This window comes from Saccopteryx leptura, chromosome 2, assembly GCF_036850995.1.
Source record: "Saccopteryx leptura isolate mSacLep1 chromosome 2, mSacLep1_pri_phased_curated, whole genome shotgun sequence".
NCBI classification, from domain to species: Eukaryota; Metazoa; Chordata; class Mammalia; order Chiroptera; family Emballonuridae; genus Saccopteryx; species Saccopteryx leptura.
Window position 1 is genome coordinate 135,085,246 of NC_089504.1, and position 13,586 is coordinate 135,098,831.

General features: G+C 38.2%; 1 protein-coding gene across 3 annotated transcripts in view; it reads left to right on the plus strand.

Moving 5' to 3' along the window:
- CCDC91 (coiled-coil domain containing 91) overlaps window positions 1–13,586 on the plus strand; it is a 380,006-nt gene that overhangs the window by 183,060 nt on the left and 183,360 nt on the right. For 2 of the 3 annotated variants that reach the window (XM_066368875.1, XM_066368874.1), the window contains one exon: window positions 1,129–1,230. The exons of the other annotated variant lie outside the window; for it this stretch is intronic. In XM_066368875.1, coding sequence (XP_066224972.1) covers window positions 1,129–1,230 — 102 coding nt within the window. The remainder of the gene's footprint in view (window positions 1–1,128; window positions 1,231–13,586) is intronic. 3 annotated transcript variants of the gene reach the window in all.

Consider the following 13,586-nt stretch of genomic DNA (forward strand, 5'->3'; position numbering starts at 1 on the left):
GAGAAGCCAGTTTATGCAGAGTTTGTACAGAGAGAAGGAGATGGGGAACAGAGGTGAATAAGGCTGGTGAGCTAGAAACCTTTGATTCTAGGAAACTCGGATAAGTCAGTGGCTTTGGGAGCCCTGAATGGAAAGGGAAGTGTTTTTCTCACTGTGTGTATTTCTTGCCCACCGGGTGCAAGCTAAGATAAAGATGATGGCCCACCAGTTCTTGGCTCCGTTGTTTCATTACCATCTGTTCGAATCAAATGCGAATCTGCACTGGCCAGGCGGCTGTGATGGTGGTGGCAGCTACTTGCCTTACACCTAGTCAAGGCACATATGGGAATTGATGCTTCCTGCTCCTCCCCCACTTCTTTCTCCTCTCTCTCTAAATATACATAAATAAAAATAAAGAACTTTAAAATTAAAATAAAGAGTTGTAACCAATGTCATCCCAATATATTAAAAAACACAATTATACCCAAGACAGTCTTCCCACTGGTCCCCTCAAATTTCTGCTCTTCCAAATTGTAAAATACATCCACCCCATTCCAAGATCTCCAGAAATTTTAACCAATTTCAGCATCTCATATCATTAGCTAAAAAATCCTAAATGTCATTATCTAAATTATCTAAACCAGATGTGGGTGAGATTCTGGATATGAACCATCCCCAAGGAAAGAATTCTCTTCATTGGGTACCTGTAAAACTAGAAAACAAGTTATCTGCTTTCGGAATATAATAGTGGAAAAGGTTTGGGATAGACATTCCCATTACCAAAAGAAGGAATTGGAAGAAATAAAAGTGGTTATCAGTCCTAAGCAAGTTTGGAACACAAAAGGTCAAAGTCCATTAGGTATCAAGGCGTGAGAATAACCCTCTGTGGCTTGATGCTCTACCCTGTAGGCCAGTGGCTCCAGCTTGCTGAGCCTCTGGAAAGATCAGTATCTGTTTCCATGGAGACAGTTCATTGCCCTCTGCTCCCTTGATTCTGCTTTGTTCACTCTCTACACTAACTCTGTCACCCTGCTTCCATCTGCCTCCACACACATGGCCTGAGTGAGCTTCTGCATCTGGGCTCATGGCTCTAGCCTCTGCACCCAGGACTCTGCTCTGAGTCATTCCTTCTTTTATTTTTTTTTGAAGGTGAATGTTTGCAGCCACGTAGCTCTGAATCTGAGAAGTCCAGCAGACTGTCTTCAATCCTATTTCTGTCGTCTTCAATCCAGGCTTGTGGTGCTTTTGCTGGTATGACATGTTCATAAACCTTGTGGGTCTCTGTAAGTCAAAGACCATTAGACTAATTTTTCACAGATCTTTTATACATAAATCTGTTTTTTTCCTGGCTTCTGCTGAGATGGTTGATTGAATCTTTACAATGTGGATAGACTGAAAACCTCCCAAATCGGCAAGTTCTGCTTCCTTTTTGCTTAACATTTACTTTCTCCATTTACCTTTTTTTTCCCTTACATTTTACCATAAGCAGTGATAAGAAACCTGGCCATACCTTCAATAGTTTGCTTAGAAATCTCCTCAGCTAAATATGGAGGTTTATAATTTACAAGTTCTACTTTCTATGCTATAGTAGATCAAAATTTAGCCAAGTTTTCTACCACTTTATAACAGAGATCACCTATCTTCTAGTTTCCAATAGCATCTTTCTTGTTTCTGAGACTTCACCAAAAACACCTTTAATGTTCATATTTTTACCAATATTCTGTTCATGATGATATATCTATTCTCTAAAATGATAGCTTTCTTACCATGTTCTTTACTTCCTTCTGAGACTTTACGAGAATCACTTTTAGTGTCCTTGTTTATACCAACAATCTCTTCAAAGCAATCTAGGCTTTTTCTATCTTCACACCTTGAAATCCTTCCAGCTTCTATCTGCTATCCAATTCCCAAGTTACTTCAACATTTTTAGGTATTTATTACAATAGCACCTCTGTTCTTGGAACCAAAATCTATATTACTTTCCTAAGGCTGTGATAATGATGTTTTTCAAACTTGGTGGCTTAAAACAGCAGAAATGTATTCTCACACAGTTATAAAAAGTTAGAAGGCTAAAGTCAGTGTGTTGGCTGCATTATGCTTTTTCCAAAAATTCTAGAGGAGAATCTCTCCTCGTCTCTTTCTATATCTGCTGGCCCCGATGTTCTTTGCCTTGTGGCAGCATAGCTTCCCTTCTGCCTTCATCTTCACGTGGCCTTTTACCAATAGCTCTGTGTTGCAAGCCTCATTCTTCTTTCTTAAATAAGGAAACTAATCCTAGCACATAAGGCCACTCTAAATCCCAGATCATCTCATCTTGCAATACTTATTATACATACAAAGACTCTATTGCAAGATAAATTGCATTTATAGATACCAGGGATTAAGATTAGGGATTGGATACCTAGAGTTAGGATTTGAATATATTTCTTTTTTTTGGGGTGAGAGATCACAATTCAACCAACTACAGGTGAATTTCAGTATATTTAAAAATATGAGGCCCTGGCTGGTGGCTCAGTGGATCTAGTGTCAGCCTGGCATATGGACATCCCAGATTCAATTCCCAGTCAGGGCACACAGGAGAAGCAACCACCCCTTCTTTCCCCCTCTGTCTCCCCCTCTTCTCCCTCTTCCCCTCCCTCAGCCAATGGCTCATTGGTTTCAGAATGACCCCAGGTTCTGAGGATAACTTGATTGGTCCCAACTGAACATCAGCCTCAAATGCTAAAAATAGTTCAGTACTTGAGCATCAGCCCCAGATGGGGTTGCCTGGTGGATCCCAGTTGGGGTACGTGCGGGAGTCTTTCTCACTATCTCCCCTCCTCTCATTAAAAAAAAATGTGTGTGTGTGTGTGTGTATGGTAAATTATAATATTGTGGGCAGAAATACTCAATATAAAGAAAGATGATCAGAACATTCAAAAGTGGTTTTATATAGAAGATGTATTGTAGAATTGTGTACCTGAAACCTATATAATTTTATGAACCAATGTCACCCCAATAAAAAAACAAAATGATTATTATTAAGCCATTTTCCTTTTCTTGATCAAAGTATTACATATTTTGAGAAGCTGTGCTATTAGAAAGACCCTTTTTGTTATCATGATTAAAATACAATCAAACTTTGGAGAGATTAGGCTTAAAATGGGAAAAGTCATAAGAAATCAGGAGAAATTTTGAGAGGTTTACATCTTTTTTGATTGAAATAGGTTTGTACATTTATTGTATTCATAAGGCACAAGTATGTTCTTTAACATTAGCAGTTGTTCCTTGATACTCTCAAAGTAGGGAACCTCAAAGCTGGGATGATTTGTTGGAATTATTTTGATAAAGTAGCTACAGCCCTTTTTATGATTGCAAATTGTCTTCTCTTCCCTCCCTTCCTCCCTGGTCCCCAGTTCTCCTTCCTCCCTCCCTCGCTCTTTTCCTTAAGTTTTTTTTTTCTTTCTACTTTTTACTTCCTTTTATTTTTCCCAGCCTGGCTTGAGTTAGTTTTCGGAATCTACTTCTCAAGGCACTTGTCCTTTGAAGACTTCAGCAAAGTTGAAGATAAATAATTTCTTTTAAATCTGGTGCAGTGTGGAGTTTCTGCCTTTTCTATTGGAACAAATAATAAGTAACATTGAAGTAGTAGTTGCAACAGGTCCAAGCCAATTAACAAATTAGCCAGGAATTTAGCCAGGATTACACAAGAGGCTGTGTTCTCAAGCTGTGCAGGATTTGGTTTTTATTCTGAAACTGATTATAGTTGGTAGAAGAGATGCTGTACTAATGGAGAAATGATAAGGACAACAATAATGGCACTCTTGTAAACATATTATTTTCTCTTATAAATTTTCCTTGATAGTTGTTTTCTATCAGAGTGATGAATTACATGTGACCTGCTTATTTGCTTCTCGTTTATTAACTACTAATTCCTTTCCTTAAGATTTTCGTTTAGACATAGATGAGACGTGGTCATGTTTGAGTTTTGTTAGTTAGTATATAGAAAAATCATGTATTTCTCTGCCGGTGTGAACAAATTCTGGGGTTCTCTCTATGCCTTCATTATTGTGTCTGTTAGGAAATGTCCAGAAGGATTTTGCTTTGTTACTTTGTTTGTGACTGAGAAGATTCAGCCAAGCTGATGTTTTGGAGTCTGTGTGCTGATGAACTAAGGTAACTATTAATGGAATATGGCCAGAGATGAAAATCCTTTGAAAGATCATGGAAGTATTAAGCTGAAGGGTCACACTTACTAAGGATATCTGTTTCAATATTGGGTGCATTTTACTATTATAAAAATGCTTTATTTCCATATGTAATATTATTTTATACTTTTGGATTGATTTTTACATGCTTCTGTTGTTTTTTTCTCATATCTGTCTAGATATTTGAATTAGTTTGTGAAACTGACTTGAAGATTTTGAAGGATTCTGTCATGCTATTTGTTACTGATTGTATGGAGAGATTAAGAAATGACATAGACCTAGGAGGCAGAGATTAATCATTTATTCACTGGGAAAAACTTCCTGTTGCATAATATTGTGTCATGTCAGTGAGAGGTACTTTCTTTAGAAACCAGTTAGGCTTGTTGCTTTTGTCAAATGTGGGTCAGTAAGTCATAGAAAGGTGGTTTTTGTTGTTTTTCTTCTATTTTGAAAAATAGGTACATATGAGATAATCTAATCCTCCTGTGTTTCTCTGACATTTACAGTTAGGCCACTTTGATGCATTGGATTCTTCAGATTTTGGTGGGGGGATTTTATACCATTTCTCAGTCAGAATCTTTCAGTGCATTGGTTGGATGTTACCCCACTGTCTTTATTTTGATTTCTTGCCCTGCAGATTTCCTTTTGGAATATCTGGAGGTGTTATGGGCTGCCTTATCCAATATAGTTGATTAGTTGTTGTGAAAGGGATTTAATCTTGTAGCTTGAGAGAAAGTGGTGGTGAAGAATGTATTGGAAACCCTTTCCCCATCAGACAATATTAGTTAATTATGTTCTGCTTATGTTTAGTGTAATTATAGATTTGTCTTGGCCAAAGAATTTAGAAAGTGAGAAGCAACTGCTTTTTAATAGGTAAAATATAATGGTTGATTTGTATTTCTTTCCTCCCTCCCTTCTTTTCTTCTCTTTCTTTTTTCTTTTAAGTAGTGTAGTAATTCATTCCAAGTACAAAAATTAAATATTGACTTTTAATCATCTATGTAGCAGAGGATTCTGTTACTATGCATGAATTAATTTATTAGCATTGGTTAGTATGGGTTCCATTGTTAGCAGTGGCCAACAATAATACCATATGAATTGAGAAATGTTTATCAGTTTGTGCTCTAAGCTTAAGGTTTAAAATTTTTTTATGTATAAATTTTGATTTAAATGTCTGAACTGAGCTTTATCATCATATACTAATGATGCCTACTTAAAAATCTTTGCTGATTTCTCATCATTTTTTTCTATGAAGCATCTATATTTGTTAATTTTGTGGTCCCTATTTATGTATGTATTTAACAAAAATTTTTATAACAATTGTATTAGGGTATTAGACCTGAGATATTTAATACTTTTGGGAAGGGGTTGGTATTGGAAAGATTATGGGTGGCGGGGAACTGGTTGGAATGTGCTTCTGATAACCTTTAAAAAACACCTTACATTCTTTTTATCAAACCAAAACTTCTGTTTGTCAGTAATGAATTGATGAATGACTATTTTCAAGTTTTATCAAGAGTGATCAATTTGGTCTTACTTCTTCAGAAGATGTGACTTATGAGATGTGATTCTGTGTATTTAAATTTTTTAATTAATTTTATTTATTCATTTTGAGAGAGATTGGAGAGACATAGAGAGAATGAGAGATAGAAGTGGGGGAGGAGCAGGAAGCACTAACTCCCATATGTGCCTTGACTAGGCAAGCCTGGGGTTTTGAACCAGTGACCTCAACATTCCAGGTCGATGCTTAAGCCACTGTGCCACCAGAGGTCAGGCTGATTCTATGTATTGATGAATTTTATAGAGAAAACAAATCTGTTGATGAGGAGTTGGGAGTATATTTAGATAGTTCAGTTTTGACTAGATATTTCTTAATAAACATTGGACTGGCTATCAGGAGATGGGATTCAGGCCGCACTCTGCCCAATCAACTCGGGGTCCTTGAGTAATCTTCTTGACCTCTCTAGGCCTCAGTTTTTTATTGGAATAGTTTACTTTTAACGTCTCTTCTTGTTTAAAAAGTCTGTAGTTTTATTTAAGGTGAGAGCATTTTCCTGAATCTTCCCTTTCTAGTGATGGTTTGGGTTTGACATTTTGAAAGAAAGCTATTATTGTGGTCAAATTTGTTTTTGACTACTTTAAAGATAGGTTGTAAATTTTGGCTCTGTATTTTTGAAATAAAAATTCAGGCTCTGTATTATTATTTGGTTATTACGGTGGGGAGATTTTTTTGTTTGTTTTTTGTATTTTTGCTAACTAGACAGTATGGTGTATTACAGTTAATTGTGTGATTGTTGCAGTAACTCTGAAGTAAACAGAAGTGATTGCTTGATCTAGTTTAGCATACTATATTATTGAATAGCATTAGAGATGCTGGAAGGTTTTTTCTTATTTATTTTTTCTTTAAGAAATGGTTTAATCTCACTCCCTTACTTAACAGATAAAGAAACATGTCCACCTCAGGTGGAGGCCATGGAGCCATCCTCAGAACCTGGGGCCAATGTGCTTTAATCAAGCCATGGGTACAGGAGGAGAAGAGAGAGAGGGAGGGAGAGAGCGAGAGGAGGAGGGATAGAGAAGCAAATGGGCACCTCTCCTGTGTTCCCTGACTGGGAATCAAACCTATAACATCCAGCACACTGGGCTGGTGCACTACCACTGAGCCAACTGGCCAGGGCCTGACGAATATAAATACATTGAAAACATTGACTGTAATCTCATTCACTCAACAAACATGTATGAGAACCTATGAAGTAGCCTCCTTTTTAAAGACTAGGTTTTAAATATACTTTCAATATTAGTATGATGTTAAATAACTGTCTCTTTGATGAAGAATGAGATGCCTTTCACATTTCCCAGGTATTTGTGCCTTCAAATCTTATCTATTTGCTTTTTTTAATTCAGTCTTTATTTATTGAACTGACATTATATACAAGGCACCATTTGAGGTACATATATTCAATGACAAGTAAAATTTCTTTTTCCCAAATTAAATTTAAAGCCAAACTTTTAAATCTCTCTGGTGTCTGTCTTTTCCTTCCTTTGCCAAGTACCATAATGTTAGAGAGTACCATCATTGTTTTTCCCAATACTAAAGAAATAAAAATGAAGATCAAGTTAATAGGATTTTTCTAGGTATTGTAAATTAACTGTGAGGGAAAAAAAAGAGAGAAATTAAAAATGATTTCAGAATTGTCTTTGAGCAACTGGAAGTTTGGTAGAGGACAAAAAAGTTTGATATTGGACATGTTAACTATGCGATTCCTTTCAGACACCCATGTCAAGGCCTTAATAGGCAGATTTATAAGTCTGGGGTCCGCCATGGAAGGGTTGGAGATGTAAATTAAGAAGTTTTTCACAGGTAATATTTAAGATAATAGAATTAATTAGGATTGGAGTTTTGAAAAGTTAAAGAAGCGGTCTTATTCCCAGGGAAGTTCTATATTGTGAAGTTGGGACAGTGACGAAAAGCCCGCCGAACAGACTGAGAAGGACTAGCTAGGAGGAGAACCAAGTAAAGAGAGTATTTTAAGAAGGAAGTGGGGGATGCGGCATGATGATGACAGCAAGAGAGGCTGCATAGTGTTTGGAATTTTCTCAGAATTTCTTACAGAATTACACTAACCTAGTAAAGGAAAAGGTCCACAAACACCATCTTCAACAATGACAGTTTATATGCATTCTAGTGCTCAAACTCATAGAGCTGAATTATTATTTATTTATTTATTTTCATTTTTCTGAAGCTGGAAACAGGGAGAGACAGTCAGACAGACTCCCGCATGCGCCCGACCGGGATCCACCCGGCGCGCCCGACCGGGATCCACCCGGCTCGCCCACCAGGGGCGACGCTCTGCCCACCAGGGGGCGATGCTCTGCCCATCCTGGGCGTCGCCATGTTGCGACCAGAGCCACTCTAGCGCCTGAGGCAGAGGCCACAGAGCCATCCCCAGCGCCCGGGCCATCTTTGCTCCAATGGAGCCTTGGCTGCGGGAGGGGAAGAGAGAGACAGAGAGGAAAGCGCGGCGGAGGGGTGGAGAATCAAATGGGCGCTTCTCCTGTGTGCCCTGGCCGGGAATCGAACCTGGGTCCTCCGCACGCTAGGCCGACGCTCTACCGCTGAGCCAAGCGGCCAGGGCTAGAGCTGAATTATTGATAGCCACGAGAAGTGCATGCCTATCATATCTGTGCTGGAGTAATGGAGATAAACATAAAAGGGATTTAGGATGGTGCCAAGAACCAAGGGATTCAGGCATTCACTCCAAAAGGAACAGTTCCCAGTCACAGTAGAGGACTGGGAAGACAGACCTGAGGTCAACAGTTGAAACTTACAGAATCCTCAGAGCCCTTATTTCTCTTAAGAAGGTGCCCCTCTTAAAAGTACAGAGATGCATAGTGAAGGGAGATGGTAGGGAGTTGTTTGTATAAGACACCAAAGGAAGGAGAATGTTCAAGTATTGGTAGGAGAGGGGTTCCGGGAAAGCAGATACAAGAAAGTATTAGAGAAGTGGCTACCCTAGAAAGATTTTATTACCTTATCTTATAATAACAACAGAAGAGGGAGCCCTAGAATTGTGATGCTAGGAAAATTGTTCAGACACATTTCACTTCTTATTCAGGAACCTCTTTCTAGGAGTAAACTGGGGCATCAGTAAGAGAAGATGATAGTGGTACAACTTTGTACAAAGATAGAAGCATTTGAAAACAGATTAAATTACAAATAAGAGAGTTTGGAAATGAGAAAGGACAACAGTTAAATAAATAGAGATAGCTGACAGACACAAAAAAATAAAAGAAAAAATCTCAAAATGAGGACTAAGCTTGAAAGAATAAGAGTGGATACAATACTATAGAAAGAAAAATGCCTGACTAAGCGGTGGTGCAGTGGATAGAGCGGCGGACTAGGAGGCAGAGGACCCAGGTTTGAAACCTTGTGATCTCTGGCTTGAGTGTGGGCTTATCCAGCTTGAACATGGGCTCACCAGCTTAAGCACAGGGTCGCTGCCTTGAGCGTGGAATCATAGACATGATCCCATGGTCGCTGGCTTGAGCCCAAAGGTCGCTGGCTTGAATAGTGGGTCACTCCCTCTGCTGTAGCCCCTGCCATTGCCACACAGCTTCAGATACCTCCCCCCCCCCCCAGCCCATCACAACACATGAGAAAGCAATCAGTGAATAACTAAGGTACTCCAATGAGGAGTTGATGCTTCTCATCTTTTTCCCTTCCTGTCTGGCTGTCCCTATCTGTCCTTTGTTTCTTTCTCTATCACACACAAAAAAAAAGAATGAAAGAAAACTAAAGATTAGCAAAAAGAAAACTGAAAAATATGAAATAATAGAGGAAGGATTTGAGAGAAAGGAATAATTACAGAAAACAAGCAAAGCTAATCTGAAATGTGTGTAAATGTAGTCCCTGAAAAACATAATTGAAGACGTGAAACAGAATTATATGAAAAATATAATTCAATAAACTTGCAATAAACAGCTAGGATCTTATAATTTAAGTGTACATGGGTACCTGGGAAATAGACCCCAAATAGTAAACTCTGAGATATATTCTAGTGATTTTAAAGAACATCACAGAAATCTAGAAATACAATGATTTGCTTTTGGTTTGCCATGGACAGTCATATTTATGCCTGTTATCCTAGTGTGATTAACTCCTTTTACTCTAAAAAGTGACACAATTTGGAAAATAAATTAAATAATCAAACTAAAGATAAAGAAATTTCAATCCATATCAGACTTTAAAAAATCATACTTTATGCCAAAAATAATATAATTAAGACACTCAAGGAAAGAAAATAGGAATCCAGGATTTATATACAGCTGATTTTCAAATTTAAAAACTGCAAAGTGTTCTCAACATTCAAAAACTAGACTTAAGTTTCATGGTCCTTTTATGAAGAATCTTTCTGACACTTAAGTGAATTTCAAGAAATAAAATCATAAAATCAGCATTTAATCCCTCCCTCCCTCCCTCCCTCCCCCCCTCCCCCCCCTCCCTCCCTCCCTCCCTCCCTCCCTCCCTCCCTCCCTCCCTCCCTCCCTCCCTCCCTCCCTTCCTTCCTTCCTTCCTTCCTTCCTTCCTTCCTTCCTTCCTTCCTTCCTTCCTTCCTTCCTTCCTTCCTTCCTTCCTTCGTATGTGTGTGTGACAGAGACAGAGAGAGAGACAGAAGGAGGGACAGATGAGAAGCATCAATTCTTTGTTGCAGCATTTTCATTGTTCGTTGATTGCTTTCTCATACATGCCTTGACTGGGGGCTAAACAGAGCCAGTGACCTTGGGCTCAAGCCAGTGACTTTTGGCTCAAGCCAGTGATCTTGGACTTCAAGTCAGCACCTTTGGGCTCAAGCCAGCGACCATGGGTCATGTCTATGATCCCATGCTCAAGCCAGTGACCCCACGCTCAAGCTGGTGGGCCTGCACTCAGGCCAGCAACCTTGGGGTTTTGAACCTGGGTGTTCTGCATCCCAGTCCAACACACTATCCACTGTGCCACTGTCTGGTCAGGCAAAACCAGCATTTTCTGATCAAAATGAACCACAGGAGTAAGTAACTAAATCAAAAAATAAGAGTTAGAAATTAAAATGACATAAACATACTATTTTTTCTTGCAGTAATATTATTTTATAGCACTAACATTGACATAATATAAAATTTACCATTTAAATAATTTTAAAGTGTACATTTTAGTGGTTTTTTTAGTGTATTCACAATATTGTTGAACCATTACTATCTAATCTAACTATTAATATCTAATCCCAGTCATATTCATCATCTCAAGAAGAAACCCCATATGTGGTAGCAGTCACTCTCTATTCCTCTTTCCCCCAGCACTTGGCCACTGCTAATCTGCATTCTGTCCCTGCATTTGCTTACTTTGGACATTACATATATAATGAAATCATATGATATGTGGCCTCTTGTGTCTGGCTTCTTCCACTTAGCATAATGTTTTCATGGTTCATTATGTTGTAGCATGTATAAGTACTTTATTCCTTTGGTGGATGAATAATATTCCATTGTATGAATAATACTGCATTTTGTTTATCCATTTATTAGTTGAACAAGTGCATTGTTTCTACTTTTTGCCTATTAATAATGCTGATATGAACATTTGTACCAGTTATGTATCATTGCATATATAACTAAGAGTGAAATTCCTAGGACATTTGTTAACTCTTTAATTTTTTAAGGAACTGCCAAACTGTCTTGCACACTAGTTGCACTGTTTAACATTTCCAACAGCAGTGTGTGAGTTTTGTTTTCTTCAACTCCTTACCAACACCTGTTTTCTGGTTGTTGTTGTTTTTTTTTTTTTTTTTTAGTATATTTGTTTTTATTATAGCTATCCTAGTGAGTGTGAGTGGTTTGTACTTGAATTTTTATAATGGCTACTGACATTGAACGTTAATATCTTTGGAGAAGTATCTATTCAAGTTCTCCCCCACTTTTTTTTTTTGAGGCAGAGAATCAGAGAGAGAGAGAGAGAAAGAGAGAGAGAGAGAGAGACAGGAAGGAAGAGCGAAAGTGGGGAGCATCAACTTGTAGCTGCATTGATTGCTGCTCCTGTTTGCCTTGACCAGGGCTGAGTTAGTGTCCCCTTGCTCACGCCAGTGACCTTTGGGCTAACGTTGGTGAGTTTTTGGATCGTGTGAATGATCCTCCACTCAAGCCAGAGACCCCATGCTAATGAGCTCGTGCTCAGAGCTAGTGACCTTGGGGGTTTGCACTGTCAACCTTAGCATCTTGGTCAGTGCTTTATTCACTCTGTCACCACTGGTCAGGCTTCTCACACAGTTTTAAATCTGGTTCTTTCTGTTGCTGAATTATGTGAGTTGTTTATATATTTTGAATATTAGACCTTTATCAGATATACTATTTACAAACAGTGAATTGTCTTTTTTCTTTCTGATAGTATCCTTTTATGGACAAAAGATTTAAATTTAGATGAAGCCCAGTATTTGTATTGTTTTCTATTTTATTTGTGCTTATGGTGTCTTATTTTTAGAAAGCATTACCTAATCCCAGGTTACAAAGATATGCACCTGTTTACCTTTAAGAGTTGAGTAGTTTTATGGGACACTGCAACAACTTCAGGCTGTTTGAACAGTTTAACCCAAATCACGGCTATCAGACCAAATCATGCAATTTATATCAAGAATCTGAATGAAATGTTTAAAAATGAAGTATTGAGGAGTTCCTTATATGTCCAGTTTTCTCAGTTTGACCATGTGGTAGGAAGGTAAAATGGAGGGTTGATCACTGTAGTCCTGTGGTTCTCAGATTTTGTTATGTATTTTTTATTACAGACAAAATTAATTTCAATCTGTTATAAAGAATAAAACTTTTTTTTCATTTTTTGAGCAAAAGGAGCTGTGTAGCTTGGGATACACAGATTCAGGTAGAAACCTAAATTCAAGTAGCAGCCCCAGAAAAGAAGAGGCTGTTTTATATAATTCCCTCCCAAATTCCCAATTAAGTCTGTTTTATGTAAATTAGCTATCTAAAAGGTGCAGTTCTGATTGGATAGAGCAGGTCACAGTCCCTTGATAGAAAGATGAAAACAGGGTTTCCCTGCAGTGGCCTAAACAGGCAGTGCAGGAAGCCCAGAGTTCAGTCTGAGGTCTTACCAGGTACACAGAATGTATGAGGAGCTCCTGGCAGCAAATGGCCACTAGGCTGTTGTTAGTACTCGTAGAATTGGGTCATGGGGTGATCATGGAGAGTTCATCTCAGAAGATAAATTCATTCTCAATGTTCCCATCAAATTAATCTTTCTCCTTGGGGTCCACATATGTATTACTGGAGAAGTAATTAATAAATTTACAGACAAATGTTTGTTGGAGTAATACAAGGCCTGTCTCTTGATCCAGGGCCAGAATTGCCACATGCCCCAAGGGATAACACCATTGTCTGTGTGATCTCACCTCTCAGCATGTTTTTGGGGTTTTTTTCCAGTTATTCCCTTTAAGTTTTAATTGCCACAGCCCTCCCTAATGCTTTTAAACAAAAAAAAATTTTTAATTGCTTTCCATACATAAATGGGACACAAAATTGAGACTCACAGACATAGATAAAAGTGCAGTGGTTACCAGGGGAAGGAAAAGAGTAAAGACAAAGGGGGTAGGGAGGGGGAGGGGCTTAAAGAGAAACAAAATATAGGGTGACTGAGGATGATTTGACTTTGGGTGATGGGTATACAGCATGATCGACTGTCCAAATAATGTGGAGATGTTTTCTCTAAATCTATGTGCTCTGGTTGACCAATGTCACCCTGTTAAATTTAATTGTCTAAATAAATTTTAAAAAATTGATTTCCACTATTTTCATTTGCAGCGTTGATGTTTTACAAACCATGCAATTATTCATGGATGCCAATGTCAATGGTTTTATTATTTTGTAAATAAGAACAAATCA